Source organism: Chiloscyllium plagiosum, chromosome 33 (genome assembly GCF_004010195.1).
Source record: "Chiloscyllium plagiosum isolate BGI_BamShark_2017 chromosome 33, ASM401019v2, whole genome shotgun sequence".
Lineage (NCBI taxonomy): Eukaryota > Metazoa > Chordata > Chondrichthyes > Orectolobiformes > Hemiscylliidae > Chiloscyllium > Chiloscyllium plagiosum.
The window spans coordinates 3,956,569-3,983,001 of NC_057742.1; the positions used below are offsets into that span (position 1 = coordinate 3,956,569).

Here is a 26,433-nt window from a genome sequence, read left to right on the forward strand (position 1 = left end):
CCAGTGACAGTGGATGAATGATGATATATTTTCAAGTGAGAATGTGAATAGAGAGGAATTTGCAGGTGGTGATGTTCCCATGGGCCTGCTACTCTTGTCCTTCTAGATGGTAATGGTTGTGGGTTTGGAAGGTGCTGATGAAGGAAACTTGATGAATTGGTACAGTTCATCTTGTAGATGGTACACATTGCTGCTACTGTGAACTATTGAAAAAGGGAGCGAATGTTCAAGGTGGTGGATGAGGTGTCAGTATTACGGGCTGCTTTGCACTGGATGGGACAAATGTTTGGGAATCTAATGTGACCTGAGTTCCTCCTCTTCTCCTCCCTGAAGATGCAACAATCATTGGACTTAGAGTGCCTTTAATGGGGTAGAACATCCTGAGGCAATTCACAAAGGCATCGGCAGACAAATGTTGACATCAAGCCAATGAATGAATTTTAGGTAAAAGAGACAATCTGAGGAAAGATGTAAGTGAATAACACAAGGTTGAAGGAGGGGTTTCCAGAGTGTGCAACCCAGATAGCTGAAGACTCCTCCAATTGTGGAGCAATTGACAAGAGACCAGAATTGGGGAAGGATTAAGGCTGATGGAGGTTACAGAGATATCAGATGATTGTGTAGATGGAGGATGGGTAGGGTGTAGAGGTGGCAGGCATTTCAGAGGTAAGAGGATGCGGTGGCTGGAACACATTATTAATATTACCAAGGGTGGATGAGGATTTATTTATATTTTCATGGGAGTTGCTCAGCAGGCAGCAATAGTGAGTCAGCAACATTGCGGTAGATCTGGAGTCACATGCAGGCTAGACCAGACCAGACCAGACCAGGATGGCAGATTTCCTTCATGACCCCAATGGGTTTTGCTACAATTAATAGGCATAGATGCTATTAGATTAGCTTTTTTTAAAATTCAAATTTCACCATCTGTCACAATTAGGATTCAACACTTTGTTTCCTCGAGCAGTAGTTTCAGAGTTCTAGGATTAAGAGTCCAGTGATATTACCACTATTGCACCAGCTCTCGTGGAGGAGGTTAGAGCAATCCTCAGCATTTAGAGGCACTCCAGGGTTAAAGGATAGCTTCTGACTTGCCCTAATCCTATCCTTGGGTATCCCTGTAGTAAGAGGGAGGAGGGGAGAAGCCAATCAGTGCACATAGAACATAGAACTATACACCACAGGAACAGGCCCTTCAGCCCACCATGTCTGTGCTGACTGTGATACCATTCTAAACTAATCCCATCTGCCTGCACATGGTCCGCAGTGCAGTAAGGAGTATATCAGTCAGTTTGGCACTGCAATTGAGAGAGCAGAGAGAAAGAAATGCACAATATACAAGGGAGAGTTCTAACTACGGTCTGACACCAGCATTAGGAGGTGGAGAGAGATATCTAAAGTGTTGAATTGGCTGGGGTGGGATGACGATAAGCCTTATTTGCCTCCTTTAAAATCTTATCACCTTGATCCACCGTAATATCACAAAGGAGAAAGTAAGGACCGCAGATGCTGGAGATCAGAATCCAGAATGTGTTGCTGGAAAAGCATAGCAGGTCAGGCAGCATTCAAGGAGCAGGAGAATCAATGATTTGAGCATAAGCCCTTCATCAGGAATTTCCAAATAAACCTGTTGGACTATAACCTGGTGTTGTGTGATTTTTAACTATGCAAATGGAAGTTGTTGTGGAGGGAGAAATGACCCAGAACCATTGTTTATGCAGTGCTTTGCAAAAGTTTGGGTCCGTGAAATATTACAGATATTTCCAGATTCTGGATCAGTGGTGCTGGAAGAGCACAGCAATTCAGGCAGCATCCGATGAGCAGTAAAATCAACGTTTCGGGCAAAAGCCCTTCATCAGGAATAAAGTCAGCCTCTGCAGACATGTTAATACGTGCATCTGGAGAAGGTGAGACTTGAAATTGGCTTCCTGGCCCAGAGGTGGGGGTGAAACCACTGTATCACAAGAGCCCTAAATGTGCGATATAAATGCAGGTTCTTCCTCAAGGGTGAGGCACGATAACTGTCAGGAAAGATTGAATAGGCTGAAGCATATTAAAATAAAATGGAGATATTTAAAATTACGAAAGGATTTAACACAACAAAAGTAGAGAAGGCATCTTCATCTCTGTAAGAATCCATCACTGGTGTTGTAGACATGATTTGGAGATGCCGGTGTTGGACTGGGGTGTACAAAGTTAAAAATCACACAATACCAGGTTATAGTCCAATAGGTTTAATTGGAAGCACACTAGTTTTCGGAGCACTGCTCCTTCATCAGGTGGTTGTGGAGGACACAATTATAAGGCTCAGAATTTATAGCAAAAGTTTACAGTGTGATGTAACTGAAATTATACATTGAAAAATACCTTGATTGTCTGTTGAGTCTTTCATCTGTTCGAATACCATGATAGTTTCACTTCTTTCATGTGTAAATCACAAAACCTTTTTTTAAAAGTTGCATTCTCAGGTTAACTAACAATGGGTGTTAGCTAGACAATATGTTGAAGGTGTTAGCCCCCTGTGTTCTCTGTCTGTGCCATGATGTTTAGATTGATTCTAATCTAAAAAGTGAGATAACAGAGTTTTACATGAATTCATGCAGTTTTTGAGCAAAGTACAATGTATAATTGTACTTTATAAAGGTATTTTTCAATGTATAATTTCAGTTACATCACACTGTAAACTTTTGCTATAAATTCTGTGCCTTATAGTTGTGTCCTCCACAACCACCTGATGAAGGAGCGTCGCTCCGAAAACTAGTGTGCTTCCAATTAAACCTGTTGGACTATAACCTGCTGTTATGTGATTTTTAACTTGGTGTTGTAGAAATAAGGTAAGTCACTGACAATGACATGTCCCATTGGAAATTCAGAAGAAACTTCTTTAATCAGAGAGTAGTGAGAAAGTGGAAGTACTCCACAGTAGTTGAATTGTGCAGATGGATTTTAGTGGGCAAGCTAGAAAAACACATGACTAACCCATACAGAGATGATGCTGTACACCAATGGAGCAGGTGGGACTTGAACATAGGGCTTTTAGGATGAAGCAGTAAAGATGCTGCCACAAGAGCCACCAAGGATTAGAGGATATTTCAATAGGGTGGGATGAAGTGGAGTGGGAGGAGACTCGTGTTGCCTTTATAAACCCCAGGGTGGATGAAATCTGTGTTGTCTTTCCAAATCATGACTACTTTCTTATGTAATTGTCTGGCACCCTGAGAGCAAGTGGGCCAAACTGTGGGCTGTGAAAAGTCTTCTGGCTCTTGTTGGACACCCCACTGGCATCGATCAAATCTTCCCTGATTTAACACTCTGACCTATCACTGCATTAAAGGCATCATACAAATACAGACTGTTGTTGTTGCTTGCCAGTCAGCCTGGATGCTGGGAATTCAATGACTGTGACAGAAGGGACTGGTTGAGTTGACCAAACAAAAAAATCACAGCCTCAATAGCTTCAAAAAGTTTGGGGGGTAATCACTAAAATGTGAGTCAGTTAATGTGGAAAAGTCCGCACAGCAGGCCCAGACTCCTCAGATCCCCTGCTGCCTCCTGATTTATTAGCAAGCCGAGCCAATAACAAGGGGTTAAAGCGATTTATATTGCAGGGCTGACAATCTGCTATTGTTCTCTCTGGCTTGGTAGCAGCGGCTAATTTAAACACCAGTTGAGGAACCTTGACTGTTCTCAGCTAAACATCCAAAAAAAAACTTCTATCAGCTTTCATGCAGCTAGTAACTAATAATTAACTCAGGCCTCAACTGTGGTATACTCCATTAGGCCAGGGATAAAGATCAGAGTACAAATTCTTTCTTTAGATTTTTGTAATTTGGAATTAAAACCGTGGGTGGGTTCGCTTCAAGGACTTTATTTCCGATTTCAGTTGTTGGCAAGTCTCTCATTTGGAGATTTATTGCTTGCTATCCAGCCTCCCCAGCCTTTCAGCCCCCACCTCCCCACTCACCCTCTGGTGCTGCTACCTCCTCATGTACTGTGGTTATACACTGGGCTCACCCATATTGCACTGGCTTCTGGTTTGGCAAATACTCAATTTAATTTTTAAAGAAGGCATCTTTCTGTTCAAATCCCTCCATGTCTCACCCCTCCACCTCAGAGATCTCAGTGCACCTCTAATTCTGGACCTCCATTTCCTTTTTTCCTCATCAGTAGAATGGGAGGATTGAACAATAACATTCAGAATTTGCAGCTTTGGAAAGTGTCCTCTTGAGTAACACTGCAGTCTCCACCTCAACGGTCTTCCCCTATCATCCTCAGAGGTGAATGGCAGGATTTGAGGGGGAGGGGAACGGGTGGAGGTCACTTCCTTTATAGTGTCACTAGAGAGGCGGGTGGGGGAGGGAGGTGGAATACTGATTTACATTACCACAACGAGCTCAAGGACTGGAGAACAGATAAGTAGAATATTGCAGAAACATGTTGTGATTTGAAAAGGGGATTGGACATAAATTCAGTGGTTTCTGGATGGTATATGAATAGGAAGGGTTTAGAGGGATATGGGCCAAATACTGGCAAATGGGACTATGAGGCTGTCCAAAGGATCTGTTTCTGTGCTGTATAACTTTGTGACTCTATGACTTAAGAGAAATGTTCAGGATTACAGCTAAAGAATGGGGTAAGTATGACTAATTCAAACCATTCATACCACTTACTGTACACATCCTTTTTTGTGACACAGCCTATTTGTGACATTGCTCTGTAGTTATAAAGAAGTAGCCTTTCTGCTTCAGGCTTAATTGTGAAATTGTGCCTGAAATTGCTTTGGTTATGTTTGGCTCGATGTTTTCATTTCCATTTGTTTGTCTAACCATACAAGTAAGAGGATAACATAATAAGATGCAATTCCTTAATGTTTTTCTTTACATTGACAAGTATTCGGTGGTACAGTTAAAAGTGTTAACCTAATGAGGTTTTAGTAATATGGATAATAATCTGGGTTTCTCCCCAAAAGTAAGGTTTTTCAATGTGGCCAGTCCTCCACGTGAAATCGCTGCATGTTGGGTCAGCCTCCTATTCCATGTATTGTATATTTGTTTGTGTCGCATCTCTGCTCACATCTAAGCCATGTGTGCCAGTCTTCTGTGTTGGCATGTACTGTACATTAATCTTTCACAGGATGTTGGCATTGCTGGCAAGTTCAACATTTGTTAGCCATTCGTAATTCCTGTAGAGAATGTGCTTGCTGCAGTGTGTGTGATGTATGTACACCCACAGGAACAGAATGGAATTCCAGGAGTTTAATCGAATGACATGAAGGAATATATGTCACTCTGTCTTCATCTGTGTTGCTATGTACTGCTCATGTGCCAGCCTCCTGTTCTACATTGACTTGTCCTGCCCCCGTGTTCTCTCTCTTGCTTCCTGTTTATTTTTCTGCACACTCAATTTTGTACGTGAGTCAGCCCTGGCAAGAGGCCATTGGAAACTGGAAGTTGAACTTCGATATCATTGCGATGTCTTGCTCAAAAAAAACTTAACAAAAGCCCGCTTAGTATTGGATTCCTTGGAGGTTTTGGTTGCAAGGTATTTTTTCTTTGAGCTGTTTTGTGTCAGATCTCCAGCAGCTGTTTAGTGGATACAGGAACAGTTTGAAGCCTAGTATCTCACCCGAGTGGCCAATCATAATTTGTAGCTGAGTCAAGTTCAAAATCACTGAAATGGACTGCCACTCTCCATCGTGAGCAATGTGCTGCTGCTGGATGTTCGGTCGGGGAGGGATTTCCAATTCATTTTCCTCCAGGCCGCGATTCCAGTGAGTGACTTAGAGTGAACATGGAGGTATCGCCTTTTGAACGAAAGATTAAACCAAGGTACTGTCTGTCCTTTCAGGTGGATGTTGGAGACCCCATGACAGGATTTTGAAGAGCAAAAAGGAAATTAGCTGCAGTGTCCTGAGCAATATATACTTCTCAAAGATTACAACACGAAAGCAGATTATCTGGTCATTATCACATTATGGGCCATTTGCTCGTGCACGTTGGTTACCACATTTCCGACAATGTGGCTACACTTCAAAAGTAATTAGTTGGTTGTAAGAACATTGTGATGTTCAGTCATCCCTGTACAGTATTCACATGTGTTTTATAAATGCATTGAGATGTATAAAGTGATCTGCCTCTGCTCCTGTTTCCACACAGGACAGTTGTGTCTTCCTCTTTAGTTGCTCCTGGAAGCATCCCATTTTCAATTGCAGTTCATCTAACAGCATCTTCTTGTATTTTCCTCTTGGTCTAAGCCCCTCTAATCTTCCTTCAACCACCTTCTTCAGTAAGTTCTCGTGCCTCAGAATTGTTGCCACCCTTTTGAATTCCGCAACTGACCTTTCCTCATCCAATCACATGGGAACTTCTTCATTGCTCTTCAGTTGACCAGCCCTGTCCTTCCCCAGAACCACTTTGCCCAAAGTACACATTTCCGACCGTAACAGCAAAAACATGCCAAATTACAATCTCAATGAAGCTTTTCTTGAGATTTCTATTCATTCCTAATATTGAACAGTCATAGAGATGTACAGCATGGAAACAGACCCTTCGGTCCAACCCATCCATGCCGACCAGATATCCCAACCCAATCTAGTCCCACCTGCCAGCACCCGACCCCATCCCTCTAAACCCTTCCTATTCATATACCCATCCAAATGTCTCTTAAATGTTGCAATTGTACCAGCCTCCACCACTTCCTCTGGCAGCTCATTCAATACATGTACCATCCTCGGTGTAAAAAAGTTGCCTCTTAGGTCTCTTTTATATCTTTGCTATTGCTCTTCTAGCTTTCATTTCTTTCGGAAAGTAACCATCTGCTGACAAGACATTTCCCAGGTTCTGAAAATCGTGATACTCATTCCAGTTTTGGCCACAATCTCTATTTTCCTGCCATTATTTCTTCCAAATTCATCCCTTTTTGCATTAAATTTTCATTCTGTACACTTTTGTCACTTCATTCACTTTATGCATTTGTTTCTGTTGGGGATCTTCTGCTTGTGAAGATCTGCTCATCTACAACTTCTCACTATCTTCACCAATTGGCCTCCGAATCTACCAACTTTCTGTACTTCAGCTAGTCATGTCATAGGATTTCCACACAGGTATTAAAGAGCGATGGCAATAGTAGAAGCCTTTGCTGTACTTCCCACCCGATCACCCCGGGTTTGGTTCCAGCTGACTGTCCCATGTACAGAGCTACAATCAATTCTTTTATCCCTTCGCTTGACTCTGCCTCCAGCTCTATGACAGGTTTTGCCAGTTTACTCAGAAAAATGTTTTCATAACCACAGCATCCAAACGCTTCATGTTATTCTACTGGCTTAGCATTCACATCACTAATACAGCATCCCTAGTCCCACAACCCTTCCCAAAAAGGTCACAAAAATATATATAAATGCAAAGCTTTCTTGTTTTATCTTCACTGTAAAGCAGCAGCATCTCCATAATGGCAAAACGCTTTGTTCCATGCTTTCTCCTGGGCAGGATTTGACATTTGTATTGTTTTATAACTGCATATGCCTTTTGAGCATCGTGGGTCATCATGCTGATGATTTAGAATAGACTGAGATAGCCGGATTTAGCCAGATTGGATTTGCTCTTCCATTTGTGGATAGAACATACCTGGACAGTTGTCCACTTTACTGGATGCATGCCAGTGTTTTGGCTGTACTGGAGCAGTTTGGCTTTGGACCATGAGTCTATGGCACGACACGCAGGATATTGTTGGTTACTGTTGCCTTTGCTGTACTCCATGCAATAAAATTATTAGGCCATAAATATCAGGTATAAGTCATTAATAAATCTGTTTTGGGTCCACAGCTGCTTTTCATTTTTATAAATGACCTGAATGAGGGTGTAAAAGGATGAGTCAGTAAATTTGCAGATGACACTAAGGTCGGTGGAATTGTGGATAGTGCCGAAGGATGTTGCAGGTTGCGGAGGGACCTAGAGAAGCTGCAGAGCTGGGCTGAGAGATGGCAAATGGTGTTTAATGCAGAAAGGTGTGAGGTGATTCACTTTGGAAGGAGTAACAGGAATAAAGAGTATTGGTAAGATTCTGGGCAGTGTACACCAGCAGAGAGATCTCGGTGTCCATGTACATAGATCCCTGAAAATTGCTACTCAGATTGATAGGGTTGTTAAGAAGACTTATGGTGTGTTAGCCTTTATTGGTAGATGGATTGAGGGACTAGGTCATGTTGCAGCTGTACAAAACTCTGGTGCGGCCACACTTGGAGTATTGCGTACAGTTCTGGTCACTGCATGATAGGAAGGATGTGGAAGCTTTGGAAAGGGTTCAGAGGTGATTTACTAGGATGTTGCCTGATATGGAGGGAAGGTCTTATGAGGAAAGGCGAAGGGACTTGAGTATGTTTTCATTAGAGAGAAGAAGATTGAGAGGTGACCTAAATGAGACATATAAGATAATCAGAGGGTTAGATAGAGTGGACAGTGAGAGCTTTTTTCCTCAGATGGTGATGGCTAGCATGAGGAGATATAGCTTTAAATTGAGGGGTGATAGATATAGGACAAATGTCAGAGGTAGGTTCTCTACTTAGAGAGTAGTAGGGACGTGGAATGCCCTGCCTGCAACAGTAGTAGACTCACCAACTTAAGGGCATTTAAATGGTCATTGGATAAACAAATGGATGAAAATAGAATAGCGTAGGATAGATGGGCTTCAGATTGGTTCCACAGGTCGCTCCAACATTGAGGGCCGAAGGGCCCGTACTGCACTGTAATGTTCTATGTACTGTGTTCTATATTCTTCCAGTAAAAGGTAGGAAAATATGGGCTTACCCAGAGAGTTGTAAAATGTGGAACTTGCCACTACATTTAATGGTTCACAAATTGTAAGGTTGTATTTAAGGGGAGGCTGGATAAGTAAGCAAGGAAGAAAGGAATAGAATGATAGCTTCATTGGCAGAGATGAGAAGAGGCAGGAGAAGGCTCACACTGAAAGTAAAGATCAACCAATTGGGCCGAATGGCTTATTTCTGTACTGTATGTTCTACGTAGCTTGTATGTTGAGCCAGGTTGAGTCTTAAAGTGGGCCTTGACTGATACCAAGGTTTCTCCAATTTAACAAAATACCCAATAGTGCTGAAAGAGAAGAATATTTTTCCTGCTTCACTCATTAATCCAAAACACTTTAGAGCCAATGATGTTGCGTTGAGGATTATGTGAAAGTCAATTTGCAAACAGCAAGCTCCTACAAGCAACCATGGGATAATTAGCAGAAAATGTGTTTATAGTGTTGACTCTGGGATAAATATTGGCCAAGATGTTGGAACTCTATTGCTCTTCTTCAAAATAATGCCTTGGGATTTTCCCACTCACCTGAGAGGGGAGACAGGATCTCATTTGAAAGACAGATACTCAGACAGTGCAGCCCTCCCCGGTATTGGAACTGCAACCGGCTACACAGCCCAAAAAGCTATAGGGTGTGGCTTGAATCTTCAACCTTCCAAGTTAAAGTAGAGAGCTCACTCGCCAGTCACCCAAAGCTGACACCTTCAAGGGCAAGCCTTGTACTTGTGAATGAATACCCAGCTTCCTGCCAATGACCAGTGTCTCAGAGCATTCATTTCCTGAACTAGTTTGTGAGTGTGGTGCAGCCTCCTGAGAGAAAAGCTTGAGGAAATTAAGATCTGCTTTCAGACCCCAATAGTGACAGGAAACTGCAGTCCAAAAATTTCTTCAGCATCCTTTTCACCCGACGTGCACTTACGTCCTGTGTGACCTCTGACCTGGGCCTTTTCTGGTGGCTGCCAGTGTTTGCTTGTGTTCTAAAGTAGCTGCATTGCTTCCTCAAATCCACCGAGTATTTCATGAAGTATTATTGGCTCGATTCCCCTGTGCCGCTACCTCGCCACACGCATAGTAAAATCCACACACTCTTATTTTCACAAGATCATTCACTTCATTAAGGCCTCACTTCACTGGGAGCTGAGGGCAGGGATAAAGAGGCTAGGATGTAAACAATAGAAGGCAGAAAACTCTTTTCAAAGGAACAAAAAATTTGCATTTATGTAGCATCCATCATCCAAATGCCCCAAAGAGCTTTACAATCAGTGAATGATTTGTGTGAAGTGTTGGCTTCCTATTTGATGTTGTCTCCCCGTTTGATGTTGGAAATGCAGTAGCCAATTTGTGCACAGCAAATTCCCAACAAATGCCAATATGACAATGAAGAGATAGTCTGTCCTTAATCAAAAAAAACTGAAAGAACTGCGGATACTGGAAATCAGAAAAGAAAACTGAAATTGCTGGAAAAACTCAGCTGATCTGGCAGCAATTGTGGAGAGCAAACAGAGTTAACATTTTAGGTTTAGTGACCCTTCTTCAGAACCGGTTCACTGGACATGAAATGTTAAATTCTGATTTCTCTCCACAGATGCTGCCTGAACTGCTACAGTTTTCCTTCAAGATAAACAACACTGCAGATGCTGGAATCCAAGGTAGACTATCAGGAGATTCGAAGAACACAGTTAGCCAGGCAGCATCAGGAGGTGCAGAAGTCAACATTTTGGGTGTAACCCTTCTCAGAACTGGAGGTGGGTGTCAGGGGAGCTGCTGTAAAGGGGCTGGTGGGGGCAGAGTGGTGAAGTGGGGATAGGTAAAGACAGGCAGAGGGTATGACCTGGTTGGTCAGTGGGAGGACTGAATCTGATTAGGGAGGATTTGAGCTGTAGGGAGAGACTAAATAGGCTAGGGGTGTTTTCTCTGAAGTGTCGGAGGCTGAGGGGTGACCTTATAGAGATTTACAAAATCATAAGGGGTATGGATAGAATAAATAGACTAAGTCTTTTCCCTGGGTGGGGGAGTTCAGAACTAGAGAGCATAGGTTTAAGGGTGAAGGGGAAAAGATATAAAAGAGAGCTAAGGGGCAACTTTTTCACGCAGATGGTGGTACGTGTATGGAATGAGGTGCCAGAGGAAGTGGTGGAGGCTGGTACAATTGCAACATTTAAAAGGCATTCGGATGGGTTTTTGAATAGGAAGGGTTTGGAGGGATATGGGCCGGGTGCTGACAGGTGGGACCAGATTGGGTTGGGATGCCTGGTCAGCATGGACGGGTTGGACTGAAGGGTCTGTTTCCATGCTGTACATCTCTATGACTCTAGAGGCTGAGAGGAGTGGAAAGGAGGGGGAGGGGCTAGGAAGGGGGTTAGGGGATGCTGCCTGGCTTGCTGTGTTCCTTAGGCCTCCTGCTTGTCTACCCACTGAGGCTTTTAATCTGTCTTTAATATGTTTGGTTGTAATTTGAATATTGACCTTTGGGCCTCACTGTCTTACTGCTCTTTGAGCCCAATTCAGGCAGATTCAAATTAGGTTATGAAAGGGAATTGAGGAGCCGATGGTTCTTTGGAATTATTGCCAGATTATTAATCCAGAGGCTCAGGTAATGTTCTGGAGACCTGGATTCAAATCCTGCCATGGCACTTGGTGAATTGTAATTCAGTTAAAGATAAACTCGAATTTAGGGTCTCATGCTACCCATGAAATTGTGGTCGACTGTCAGGAAAAATCCATCTGGTTCACTAATGTCCTTTCGGTAAGGAAACTGCCACTGTCTGGTCTACATGTGACTCTCGACCCACAGCAATGTGGTTGAATGTTAACAGCCGTCTAAGCAATTAGGGATGGGCAATGAATGCTGACCTAGCAAGGGGCACCCACAATCCTTTGAATGAATTTAAAAAAATAATGTTGGGAAAGCCATCACATTGACATGAGAGAAGATTGTGTGTGGAATAAACTGCCAGAGGAAGTGGTGGATGCGGTTACAGTTACAACATTTAAAAGACATTCGGACAAGTACGTGAATAAAAATGTCTGGAGGGTTATGGGCCAAGTGTAGGTAGGTGGGACTGGTTTAGTTTGGGATTATGGTTGATGAAGACTGGTTGGATCAAAGGTCTGTTTCAATGCTGTACAATTTATTGGAGGGGAGACAGAGCCTCAGTCTGACGTCCACTCTGAAAAACAACATCTCTGACAGTGCAGCACTCCCTCAGTATTGCACTGGAGTGTCAGGCCAGATTTAAAGCATAGGTTTCTGATTTAAATTTGAACCTTCTAACAACGGTGTCAAAAGTGTTACACACTGAGCTATTGTCTTAAACATCTGGTCCATGCTCATATGTGGTGACCCCATGTGGTGGGGTGCTGTTATTTGCCCTATTCTGGTTACAGTTGCATAGATATTGACACCTCTCTGCTATCCTCCCCAACAATGTGCTATTTGACTACAATAGCAATACCTAAGCCTGATTTCACCAATTCCTTTTTCTCCCCAATGCTACAGCAGGGGCCACAGGATAATGATGAGGAGCAGAAACAAAGGCTGGGTATTTTCCCCTCCCTCTCACCCAGACAGACTGAGACTATCCCTGGTTGAGATCAGTGACCACAGCCCAAAATGTGAACAAACTTTCCGATCTTAACTGGGGGGAGGGGAATGGAAATCTCAACCTTTCATTTCAGAATTCCCCCACCCACCCCTCCTTGTGTTATTTAAAATTTGACTGAACACCTGCAACAATATCTTTTGTAAAAGTCCTGTACACAAAAAAACATTTATATCTTTTTTAAACTTAATATGTTCAAAATCACGAGGAGCCTGGATGGAATCTCTTTTGTTTTTAAATTCACTAATGAGCCATGAGTGTTATAGGTTTGGCCAACATTTATTGCCCAAGCCTAGTTGCACCTTGAAAAAGTGGTGGTGAGCTGCACTCTTGAATCATCAACTAATGGATAGACCCACAGTGCCATTTGAGTGGGGATTCCAGGAGACATTGGCCCGGTGGTATTAATTCAGAAACTTGGCTAATGTTCTGGGAATCTGGGTTCAAATCCCACCAGGGCACATGTTGGATTTTGAATTCAATAGATATCAGGAATGAAGAATCAGTGGTGACCATGAAACCATTGCTGATTGATGGGGAAAAGCCATCTGGTTTGTTAATGTCCTTTAGGGAAGGGAATTTGCCATCAATATCTGGTCTGGCGTATGTGTGACTCCAGATCAATGTGTTTGACATCAACGGCCCTCCGAAGTGCCTTAGCCAGCCATCAATTGTACTGCTTGTGAGGAAGTTGAAACAAGAATAGGCAGAGAACAGATGTTCCCCTTTGGCAGAAGCATTCAGAGTATGGAGTTGGATGATCAATCATGTGGAGTCTTGAAGGGCTGAATGGCCTTCTCCTGCTCCTATTTTCTATGTTTCTATGAGGACCAGAGGATACTGATTAAAGGTGATTGTTAAAAGAACTTAAAAATCACACAACATCAGGTTGTGGTGCAACAGGTTTTTTTGGAAGCACTAGCTTTCGGAGCACTGTTCCTTCAACCACTTGATGACCTCAAGATAACTTCAGGTTTTCTAACAAAATGTGTCATCTCAGCTCAGACAATGTATTAAAGGTGTGAGGTTAAAGTCTGTCTGTGTATCAATCTTGAATCAGGCTGGTTCTATTTCTAAAGTCGGATTTACAGAATCTTACATGGCCTGACTGTAGGTTATGCATTTTTTGAGCAACCTAAAATATAATTCTGCAAATACAGATTCACCCCATAAACCTATATATGTGTGTCTTGTGCAGGAGAGAGAGTGAGTGTTTGTATGTGAGTGTATACATGTGGGTGTGTGTGCATGTGTGAGAGTGTGCGTATGGGTGTGTGTAAGCTTGGTAAAGTATGTGTGTGAGTGTGATGGGGTATACGCCTGTGAGAGGGTACGTGCATGGGTGTGAGTGTGGAGGGTGTATGTGTGTGCGTATGAGAGAGGATCTGTGTTAGTGTGTGAGTGTGTATAGTGTAGTGGGGTCACCTGTCGTGTTACATGAACCCAATGTCCCGGTTGAGGACATCGTCATGGGTACCGGACTTGGCTATCAATGAAGTAACATTAAGGATAATAGTTTTTACACAGTGAGCGGATAGGATCTGGAAGGATTCCCTCTGTGAGACAGATTCAGTGAATAGGATCATTATCTGAAGTGGAATAAATCCTGTTTATGTGGAACGTGAAGGGGAGTTGTTCCTGCAGAGATTAAACACAAACACGATGGCATGAACTGCCTCTTAACCGGTCAATCTTCAGTTTGGTGGAGTTCAAGTTGCAGTTTTTTAAGGGCTAAACAATCAATTTCAGCATCAATTCAGACAGAAAGGACCAGATTTTTCCAGAATTAAGTAGACTGCACTGATCTTTAAAAATGATTGGATCCAGGTGCAGAGATCCTGGCTGCATATGTGATAGTTTCAATTTCTGCTCACAGTGGTAAGTTGGAGGTCAGGCCGAGGGAACCTGAACTCAGCTGGCTATTTGAACCCAGTGTTGAATTCAGAAGACCCCCTTGTGGCTGTTACATAGGCTTTAACATGTGGGGTGGGTGTCATGACTCAATTAAATGGATGGATACTCTCTCTTGAAGAGTGAATACAGTTGAAGTATAAACATTTGAAATTCTTTTAAATCCCATGCTCCTTATAAATGAAAGGAAATGTGAAGGCATTGACATTTCCGGAGCATTGTTATTATGCCACTATGAATGCATGGCTGAGTTTCAAATGCTTCAAATACCCCAGCAGTGGATATTCAGTTCACAGTTTGATTAACAGTTTCAACAGGGTATTCAATGTTTAGCTGTCTTTGATGTGCAGTCTAAATAGGAATGTATTTGTTTGAGATTAACCATTTGAGATTTTAAAACTTTAATGGAATTCATGAACGAGTGTTTTTCACGATTGAGTGTGTATTAGGGACAGTTGTATAAGATTGTTTGTAGTTTACTGTCTTTACTTTCAGATAGACCCTGAGGTATAGTGATTGTAGAAATTGGTTAATTGGCTTTGGAAGTGGCATGAGAAAGATATAAGGGGCGTGGGGTATGAGTGGATATGGTGGGTGAAGACATTACTTATTATTGATGAGGTGGCATGGGATGGGAGGGCATGGGGTGGATGTTAGGCATGAGGTAGAAGGGGATATGAGTTTCCATACATGGGCAAGGACCTTAAGACATAATAGCCCAATGACACTTGGGTCAGAGTCACAGAGGACTAAGACAGGCTCAATAGAGGCCTTGGCAATCACCTACCCTCAGCCCCATCCACAACCCGGAAGGTTGACCTGTTCCCCTGTCCTACGTCCCTTGTGCCACCTCCCCAGAGGAAGAATTGGATGTGATGAGGTCTTTTGACAAGTCTAACAAGGCAAGTGTACGGTGTTGGGAAACATTGAGCTACTGCCTCACCTGTGAAAGTCTGGTCCAAAGCATCAGCTTTGGGGCATTCAACAAGTTCTTTCATGAGAATAAATATTTCATCATGTTAGTGATAGTTATATCTTCAAATGAGTAAAGCTATTGATTATTTGACTGACTTAAATCTAGACATATGTTAGTTAACCCCACCAACTTTAACTGATAATTGGAAATAGTATTATTTTTAGAGATGTCACTTGTAAGCCAGTCTGGGTACAAACACAGATTTCGTTCTTTAAAGGATATTTGTGAATGAGACAAATTTTTGGTCTCTGGATTACTAGTCCACCGCTATTTCTCCATTAAATAATGGATACTTTGAAGAACAGCTTAAAAGGTGAAGAGAGAGGTACAGAGTCAAAGAGATTTAAGGAGAGAATTCAAATCCTTGAGTCCTGGTCAGCTGAGCATTTAAAACTTAGGAAAACACACTGAATGCTCAAGAAACTCAGCAGGTCTGTAGAGAGAGAAATTAAATTAATGTTTCCAGGTCCTATGAGTCTCTTCTTCAGTTTCTCCATCATTTTCTGAGTTTGTTCCAATCCATTTGGAAAAGGAAATTCTGGGTCAGTGAGTAAGAAAAATCACAAACCTCAAACACTAAACTTGTTGGTAATTCCATTCCAGGGGATATCTTTACCCCTGTGTGGCACTGGGTCACTTAGGTCAGAGATCCACAAACAATAACCAATAGAAACACTTGTTTCATTCACCACCACCACCACAGTCTGGCATCCTCCTGAGCAATCACCTTTGCCTGACTTGTTCTTCTGTTGTCATGTGTGACCAATCAGGTCTGTTGATTGGTTCACTTTGTCGCATTGGATGGGCAATATCCAGCAAATCAACACAGTGATGTCAGAGAGGGTCAGGTGGGTGAGGAGCTGCAGTGGTTCAGAGATGGGGAATCAGAGCATTTAAGTGCAAAGAGAAAAAGAGCCACTCAGACAAAGACCTTCACCAGGGTGGATTTCTGATGAATAATGAAATGTTAAGATTTACATATGACTAATATTCTGGTTAATGACTTTGCAATGACTAACTGATAATTAAAATGTGGAGAGAAACCAGCCAAATTATGAAAACTGAAATTCTATGAGTCCACAGCTGGGCCAACAGGGAGTACATTGTGGTTATCCTGAGTAACACCAAAGAGATAGCATATTTCCTTAATTCATTCAGGAAGGATCAGCAGTCAAGAGAATAATAAATAAGCAACAGTAAGAATTTAGTCACCAAAGGAGCTCATCAATATTGCGTCCACGCACTGTTGCATCCACTCACACCAATATGCATCACTTCAACAGTAAGCCAATCTGATCAAGGATAACTAGGGATGGATAATTTGTTTGCCAGAGATTCCCACATCCCTTAAAAGATGGTGTTCCTATGTATTTGTTATTCTCAGCCTTATAGATGGAAGTAGTATGGGCTCTTTGGAGGTGTTTTCTAAGGTGCCTTGTGAATTTCTGCAGCAGTGTGTACTAAGTATTGGTGGTAGAGTGAATAGATGTTTGTGGATGTGGTGCCAATCAAGCAGATTGCTTTGTCCTTGATGGGGTGTTGAGCTTCTTGAGTGTTGTTGGAGCTGCACCCATCCAGGCAAGTGAGGAGTATTCCACCACACTCCTGATTTGTGCCTTGTAGATGGTGGACAGAAACAAAAACAGAGATTGCTGGAAAAGCTCAGCATCTCTGGAGAGAAATCAGAGTTAATGTTTCGGGTCAAGTGACCCTTCCTCACAACTGATGGTGGACAGACTTTGGGGAGCCTGGAGGTGAGTTACTCACTGCTGAACTCCTAGCTGTGCTAACGTATACATGGTATTTGTATGGCACTTACAGTTTCTGGTCAATGTTGATGGTAGGGGATTGAAAGCTAGTACACGCCTCCTGAAAGATAGACCCTGATCAATGAGTGTGTTTGGGAAGGAAAAATGGCCTTGAATTTGTTTTGAGTAAAAACCGAAAGACCAAATTTGTTTTGGCCTGGCGATGCTGATCTCTGTATGAGTCTCATGAAACCAGCTGCAGCCCAGGAAAAGTTTTGTCTCTTGGTTTTACATTTAAATTGCCCCGACAATAACACTTCTGAATAACATATGATTAGGTGGACTGTGTGCCTCGAAGGCAAGGAAATTGGTCACATCTGTATGTTCATTCCTGGAGGTTGATTGCAACCCAGTCACAGGCTGGACTGCTGGAGGTGGGTGGCTGCGGTGCGATTGGGCACAGTTGAAGAAAACAGCCAGAGCTCCCTAAACAATAGGGAGCATTCCTCAGGACAGACTAAAGTGATGCACCATTGAGGGTGTGTGAATGCACTCGTGATGTTTCTTCACCCGATATTTGTAAAGGATCGATTCATTCACATTTACAACAAACAAGCGCACAAAGGCCATCTGTGCATCACCAGGCTTCTTTTAGTTCATAGTGCCTCAGTGGAGATATCTGGTTGTCAATTTACAGCTGCCCATTTAAATAGGCATTCCAGGGTTACAAATGGGTCACCCATGATCTTATTGAATAGCAGAATAGGCTTGAGGGACCAAATGGTCGACCAATATTTGTATGATTGGGAGCAAGCCATGGTCTTCCTGATGAAGGGCTTATGCCTGAAACGTCAATTCTCCTGCTCCTCGGATGTTACCTGGTCTGCTGTGCTTTTCCAGCACCACACCCTTAACTCTGATCTCCAGCATCTGCGGTCCTCACTTTCTCCTAGCAAGTCATGACCCTCAAGCTATTCAATTCCACAAGGCCATTCCCCTCATTTCCATTGTTGACTTCATTGCTCAACCCTAAAAACATTTCAAACATTTCAGTTGATCTGCAGTCTTTCTGTGTCACTGGGATCCAGATTTCTGTTGCTCTAGGTGTTGGAAATTGCTTTCTAATTCCACACCCGAAGAAGTGAATAACCATCAGCTTGAAACATTAATTCTTGTTTCTGTCACCATAGATGCTGCCAAACCTGTTAAGTATGTCCAACATCCACAAACATCTACTCACTCTACCACCAACGCTTAGTACACACTGCTGCAGAAATTCACAAGGCACCTTAGAAAACACCTCCAAAGCCCATACCACTTCCATCTATAAGGATGAGAACAACAAATACACGGGAACACCATCTTTTAAGGGATGTGGGAATCTCTGGCAAACAAATTATCCATCCCTAGTTAAGACCATGAACACACTTCACAAATCCTTCAATCCTTGTAAAACACTTTGCAGTGTCCTGAAGTCATGAAATGTGCCATATAAATGCAAGTTCTTACTTAAGGTATTCTGATAATTTCCTAACATAGCCCACCCCAGTCTCAGGCAAAAGTGAGGGCTGCAGATGCTGGAGATCAGAGTCAAGATTAGAGTGGTGCTGGAAAAGCAGAACCAGTCAAGCTGCTCCTCGGGTGCCGCCTGACCTGCTGTGCTTTTCCAGCACCACTCTAAATCTTAACTCTAATCAATCTCAGTTAGTACACTATTATGCAATAAACTAATGGGAAACCTTGTGCCCCATCGGATTAACTCTCCAATTGACCTGTTATGCAATCCCAGTCACTAATGGGAGGTTAGTCCAGCACATTTCAGTAAAACAATGAATTGATTTGACTTTGTGAGACTTGGGTTTTGGCTTTTAGCTGAAGTGTACACACAGTCATTGTTATACCTTTCCAGGTCTCAGTATAACTCAGTGGGAGCAGAGTGATAATGTCCCTCGGGTATGCACAATCCTGGAATGTGAAAATGGCCCTGCAGGTGTCTTGTTGAGAATATAAAAAAATTGGGCATGGTGTTGATTTTCATACTATAGAAATCACTGACTAATATAGCTCAAAAATACATGTATGAGCATTAAGATCACAAGTCCCATCCAATTACTTTGTCTATTATTTGTTTACTAATTTCACCTCTACTGATTTAGAATTGCCTTGACCAACAAAGCTATAGACCAAGAGCTGAACAGTGGAATGAGGTTGAATAGCATTGTCTTAGCTGGCAGTGATGTGATGGGTTGAATGGCTTCCAACCATCATTGCGAGATTCTGGGTGAGATTGAATTCCTTGTCCATTTGTCAACACCCGGACCATCAGCAACATCTGTTCCAACGTCTCCACAGGTGGCTTGATGTCCAGTTTTTGGTAACACATTTGGAATGGTTTGCCATGTTGATGGTGCTTTATGAATACATATTGGCATTATTGAAAGACTTGCATTTATATTCCTTCGAGATATCGCAAAATACTTCATCACCAATTAAGTACTTCTTGAAAATGTAGTAACTGCTGTCCTGCAGTAACCAATACTGTGCACAGCAAGATCTCACATACACATTGGTTACTGCTATTTTAGCAGTATTGGTTGATTGGTAAGTATTGGCCAGGACATAAAGGAGAACACTCCTGCCCTTCACTGAATAGAACCATTAGATTATTTACAGTCCACCTGATAGGGCAGGCCAGGATTTAGTTTGGCTTTTTTTCATTGGAAAGCCAGCAATTTTAACCGTGCAATATTCCCTCAGCATTGAGTATCAACCTAGATAGTCCTGCTCAAATCTCTGGAGTGGGATTAAAGTGATATTTTTTCTAAATCAGAGGTGAAGGTGTTTCCCAATAAGTCATGGCTGATATCACAATAACCTTACTGGAAATGTTAAATGGAGTGAAAATCCACAACAAAGGATGTAGATTGAATGCAGAAGAGGAAGAAAGCTGTTGTAACAGAATCATAGAATAATACAACATAGACAGAAACCCTTCAGCCCAATATACCTCTACGTCTTGGAAAAGCTTCCAATTTAGTCCATGGGACATGCCCTTTTTTTGCTTAACCCTGTAAATGTTTTCCCCTGAATGTTCCAATTCAACTTTGCAAATTTAAACACTTTTTTTTCACGGATCCAATCTTCCAGGAAAGGTGGGGGGAGGGGGCTTTCCTCCATGTTGTGTGGCTGAGGCAGGAGTCTTTTGTTTGCCTGTGGAGAGGATGGAATGGCCCTAATGAATCACATGAATATCTATACGTTCTGTGAGACCCTCCCTTACTAAAGACATTCCTTGCATTCCTGATTTCTTAAATGTTGCTTCTGGCGTCGCTGAATGCTTTCATTGGACCAGAGTGACAGGCCAGGAAACAAAGGCTGAGGCATTTACAGCTGCCTTGATACGTTGGGCTGCAGGAGATTAAAGGAGAGCTCATATATATGTAAATCTGACGTTAGCAAACTCCTGATACAAGCAAATCTTTAGGTGCTTTTGCACTGTAACATTTGATCCACGGGTGAGCCATGTCTGTTAGCTTCCCGCATGGATCAATATCCCCATCATGGGAAAGGCATCAGCTGTGTCTCAGTGAGTTCTCTACCCACGATTCTAAAGGCTGTGGAATCACGATGTGAGCTTAGAGACTTGAATCTTCGATGACAGCGAAACAACTTTGATTACAAGTCTGTTAGGTAGACAATGGTTTGCACTCATCATCCTTGAGGCCCTGCGGGAAAAATAGTGCACCTCATCACCAGAACTTTCAAACATGCACCAAGGTGTAATTTGGCTGGTGGAGTGAGGGGACCTCTCCTGCAGATCATTCCCTCACAGCCAGTGGTTCAGCATCATTGTGTACTGTGTCAAGGTGGCTGGGTGTGGCAAAAAGACCCCATCACTTGTCTCCTTCTGGAAAGTTCCTCTGGACAGGGAGCCTGGAGAGAGATGCCGACTTTTTTTTGTCGAGGTTCATCCCCATCAGTTCCACAAGATGGCAGTCTACTGCACAGCCTGACCCCAGAGTAACACACACAAGAGAAGCATCCAACCTGTTTTTAGAAGGCCATTGACTCAATGCAAGGTGCTCTTTAATCTTCCCAAAACCACTGGGTCTTCCAGGGCATAGATCTATATGTGACCAATGCCACAATGTTCAGGATGACATGCTGTTTGAGTGACATGAGACTTGGGGCCATTGCTGTAAAGGTTCCTTAGGGAAATGCCCTCTTGCTGTGGTTTGTTATACAGCTGGGAACCCATGTGCAAACTTTTGGGCTATGTACATCCAAGAGCAGTTAACATAATATGTAAAATAATTGTGTATGTGGACAATTATCAAAGAGCCACATACATTATTACACATTTTTCCTCGCGCTCTGGAGGCCCAAGGGGTGACCTTATAAAGGTTTATAAAATCATTAGGGGCATGGATAGGGGAAATAGACAAGGTCTTTATCCTGGGTGGGGGGAATCCAAACCTATAAACCTATAGATTTAAGGTGAGAAGGGAACAATTAAAGATTTAAAAGGGAACTAAGGGGCAACTTTTTCAAACGTGTATGGAATGAGCTGCCAGAGGAAGTGGTGGAAACTGGTAAATTACAACATTTGAAAGACATCTGGATGGGGACATGAATAAGAAGGGTTTGGAGGGATATGGGCCAAGTGCTGGCAAATGGGACCAGATTAGGTTGCGATATCTGGTCGGCATGGGCGGTTTGGACAGCTCTATAACTATCAAATCTAAACTGCTATGTATTGTGCTTTTACAACATTTTATGAATGAAGTACATAACCTTCATAAGGTTCCAAAACTATTTAGTCGGTTGCACTTTTCACTTGGTTTATCTACATTTATTCATGGGACGTGGCATCACTAGTAAAGTTAACATTTATTGCCTAACCCTAATTGCCCCTAAGAAGTAGTCATTCTTGAAATTAATCTATATGACATTGAGAAAGCAGTCAAAAGTCAACCACATTTCTGTGTGTCTGAAACCACGTACAGACCAGGCTAGGAAAGGACAGAAGATTTCCTTTCCTGAAGGGGATTAATGAATCTGATGAGGTTTTAAACAATTATCACATCGTTACTTGGTCTTTGTAACTGATATAGGTTTTAAAATCCAAATTATTGCAATAAAGTTCCACAATTGTGGTGGGAGGATTTGAACTTGTGTCATTACTCCAGGCCTGTGGGTTACTAAAATAAAAGCCAAACGCTCTCAGATTTTGGAGATTTTAAGTAAAAACAGGAATCAATCCAGAGACTGTGCAAGACTGGCAGCACCTGTGGAGAGAGAAAAACAGTTAACAGTTCGAGACCAATCTGATTCCAGTTCAGAAAGCAAGAAACTGCCACACCTGCTGAATGTTGCCAACACTTTCTGATTTTATTATTTCTGGATTTCCAGTCCAGCAACACTCCCACCATGCTACATATCCCACTGTTGGTTCTCGGTTGGTTGGAACCAAAGCTGTCAGTTGTTAGAAACTCTCACGATACTTAGTGAACAAACAAGGATCAACAGACATCAGGCAGCAGTGATTCACTCTAAAACTGGGTTTGGCCATGCTTATTAGTGGTTGGGTCTATATCCTGGGCCAGAATCACCCACGCAGAGTGCACCCACCAATCTAACATTACATTCCAGAAACATTTTCAAAGGAACAAAATGAGTCCACAAGAAAACTGATCTTTGTAATACCACTGCCCTAAAATAGTGGGCACATTAACAGACCTCGTTTCATTGGTTTCTGTTAGACAAAATGGCTAAGTGGTTGACACTGGAAGGCCTTCCGGGGAGTATAAGTTTAAGGATACAAAGCTGAGAAATTCAGTGTGAGATATTACTTTGAGATATTTAGTTGTCTGTGTCCTTTGTTCACCAGATTAGATTCCCTACAGTGTGGAAACAGGCCCTTTGGCCCAACAAGTCCACACCGACCCTCTGAAGAGTTACCCACCCAAACCCCATTTCCCTCTGACTAATGCACCTAACACTATGGGTAATTTAACATGACCAATTCACCTGACCTGCACATCTTTGCACTGTGGGAGGAAACCGGAGCAAACCCACGCAGACATGGGGAGAATGTGCAAACTCCATACAGACAGTCGCCCGAGGTTGGAATTGAACCTGGCGCTGTGAGGCAGCAGTGCTAACCACTGAGCCACCATGCCAGTAGGGTCAGTGGTAGGGTCACGTTACAAATGAGTCCCTGAATACTGTATTCACGAGAGTGATGAGAAGGGATGTGATTAAAATGTATAAAGGTCTAACAGGACTGGACAGATTAGATGCAGGGAGAATGATTTCCCTGGTGGGGAATGGAGGACTGGGGACACTGCCTCGACTTACAGAATAGACCATTTAGGACTGCGATGAGGGAACTTTTGTTCACTCGGAGAGTATTGAACCTATGGAATTTTGCACTTCAGAAGGCTGCGGAGGCCAAGGTACTGAATACATTCAATAAAGATATAGATATATTTCTGGATTTTTAAGGGCATCACAGGATATGGGGAGATGATCCTATTGAATGGCAGAACAGAATCAACAGACTGAATGGCATGCTCTTCTAGTTTCTATATCATATCGACTTTTCACACAGTGAGTGGTTAGCATCTGGAGTAATGTTTTTGTATATAGAATCCCTACAGTGTGGAAACAGGCCTTTCAGCCCAACAAGTCAAACTGGCTTTGTGCGTGGGAAATTGTGTCTCACAAACTTGAGTTTTTTGAGGAAGTAACAAAGAGGATTGATGAGGGCAGAGTGCTGGATGTGATCTATATGGACTTCAGTAAGGCATTCAACAAGATTCCTCATAGTAGACTGGTTAGCAAGATTAGATTACATGGAATATAGGGAGAACTAGCCATTTGTGTACAGAACTGGCTTGAAGGTAGAAGATAGAGGGTGCTGGTGGAGGGTTGTTTTTCAGACTGGAGGCCTGTGACCAATAGAGTGCCTCAAGTATCGGTGCTGGGTCCACTGCTTTTCATCATTTATGGATATGGATCTGAACATCAGAGGTATAGTTAGTAAGCTTGCAGATGACACCAAAATTGGAGGTGTAGTGGACAGCGAAGAGGGTTACCTTAGAGTACAATGGGATCTTGATCAGATCGGCCAATGGGCTGAGGAGTGGCAAATGGAGTTTAATTCAGATAAATGTGAGGTACTGTATTTTGGAAAGGCAAATCAGGGCAGGGTCTATACACTTAATGCTAAGGTCCTGGGGAGTGTTGCTGAACAAAGAGACCCTGGAGTGCATGTTCATATTTCTTTAAAAGTGGAGTCACAGGGAGACAGGGTAGTGAAGAAGGTGTGTGGTATACTTGCCTTTATTGGTCAGTGCGTTGAGTATAGGAGTTGGGAGGTCATGTTGCAGCTGGGCAGGACATTGGTTAGAATATTCCACCGTTGGAATATTTTGTGTAATTCTGGACTCCCTGCCATAGGAAGGATGTTGTGAAACTTGAAAGGTTCAGAAGAGATTTACAAGGATGTTGCTAGGGTTGGACGGTTTGAGCTATAGACAAAGGGTTAATAGGCTTGGGCTATTTTCCCTGGAGTGTTGGAGGCTGAGGGGTGACCTTATGGAAGTTTATAAAATCATGAGGGGCATGGATAGGGGCAATAATCGAAGACTTTTCTCCAGGGTTGGGGAGTCCAAAACTAGAGGGAATAGGGTTAAGGTGAGAGGGGAAAGATTTAAAAGGGACCCGTGGGGCAACATTTTCATGCAGCGAGTGGTGTGTCTTTGGAATAAACTGCCGGAGGAAGTGGTAGAGGCTGGTACAATTACATTTAAAAGGCATCTGAATGGGTACATGAATAGGAAGGGTTTAGAGGGATATGAGCCAAATGCTGGCAAGTGGGATTGGACTAAGTTAGGAAATCTGGTCAGCATGGACGAGTTGAACCAAAGGGTTTGTTTCCATGCTGTACGGTTCTATGACTCTAAGTTAGTCTCAGGGATTCAGAGTGGTGATTATTGAAAGGATTAGGTGAAATTCCTATCCTTATTTTCACATTCTTCCAGGTTCTATTTCCTCCCTAACCCTCTAACCTCTAGTCTGACAACCGTTTGAAATTGCATAATTGATGAAAGAACTGAGGGCACTGTTGCTAGTTTACAGATGTCACAAAGGTAGGTCGAGGGACAGGTAGTGTTGAGGAAGTGAGGCTGAAGAGGGACTTTGTCAGACTAGGGAACTGGGCAAAGAAGATGCAGATGGAATATAGTGTGGGTATGGGTGAGGTTCTGCACTTTGGGAAGAAGCGTGGTGTAGACTATTTTCTAAATGGGGGAAATCTTTATCAATCTGAAGCACAAAAGGGCTTGGGAATCCTAGTTCAGGATTCTCTTAAAGTTAATGTACAGATTCACTTAATAGTTAGGAAGGTAAATGCAATGTTAACATTTATTTTGAGAGGCGTAGAGTACAAGAGCAGAGATGTATTGTAGAGACTGTATAAGACTCTGGTCAGACCTCATTTGGAATATTGTGAGCAATTTTGGGTCCCATATTTCAGGAAGGATGTGCTGACCTTGGAGGGGGTTCTGAGGAGGTTTACAAGAACGCTCCCAGAGATGAAGGTCTTGTCATATGAGGAATGGTTGAGGACTTTCTGGATCTGCACTCGATGAAACTTAGAAGGATGAGAGGGGAATCTGATTGAAACTTATACAATACTGAGGGGCTTGGATAGAGTGGACATGGCGATGTTGTTTCCAAGATTGGGATTTTCCTTTGCACAGGGAAAGTGGTGCCCTAGTGGTATTTTGCTAGACTATTAATATGAAGATACAGGTAATGTTCTGGGGACCTGGGATTGAATCACACCATGGCAACTAGTGGAATTTGAATTCAATAAAAGAACTAAAAGTCGACTGATGACCATTAAACCATTGTTGATTGTCAGGAAAAACCCATCCAGTTCACTAATGGCTTTTACAGAAGGAAACTGCCTTCCTTACCTGGTCTGGCCTACACGTAACTCCAAGCCCACAGCAATGTGGTTGACTGTAAGCTGCCCTCTGGGCAATTCAGGATGGGCAATGGATGCTGACCTAGCCAGTGACACCCACATCCTGTGAATGAGTAATAAGGAAAAGTAGGACAGTCTGGAGCTTGAGGACTCAGCCTGAGTGAAGGGATGACCCTTTAGAATTGAGACGGAAGAGGAATTGTTTCAGCCACAGGGTTGTTAATCTGTGGAACTCATTGCTGCAGGAAGTTGTGAAGGCCAAGTCTTTGAATATATTTGAGATAGAGGTAGAATTGTTCTCAATTAGTAAGGGGATCAAAGGTTACGGGGAGAAGGAAGGAGAATGGGGTTGGGAAACCTGTCAGCCATGATTGAATGGTGGAGC

At 42.7% G+C, this 26,433-nt stretch overlaps 1 protein-coding gene across 4 annotated transcripts in view; it reads left to right on the plus strand.

Annotated features, from left to right (window-relative positions):
* igf2bp1 (insulin-like growth factor 2 mRNA binding protein 1) overlaps positions 1-26,433 on the plus strand; it is a 165,683-nt gene that overhangs the window by 81,972 nt on the left and 57,278 nt on the right. The window contains exon 1 of one of the 4 annotated variants that reach the window (XM_043674803.1): positions 5,388-5,828. The exons of the other annotated variants lie outside the window; for them this stretch is intronic. Coding sequence (XP_043530738.1) covers positions 5,791-5,828 — 38 coding nt within the window. The 5' untranslated portion in view covers positions 5,388-5,790. Of the gene's footprint in view, positions 1-5,387; positions 5,829-26,433 lie in introns of those variants that run through there. 4 annotated transcript variants of the gene reach the window in all.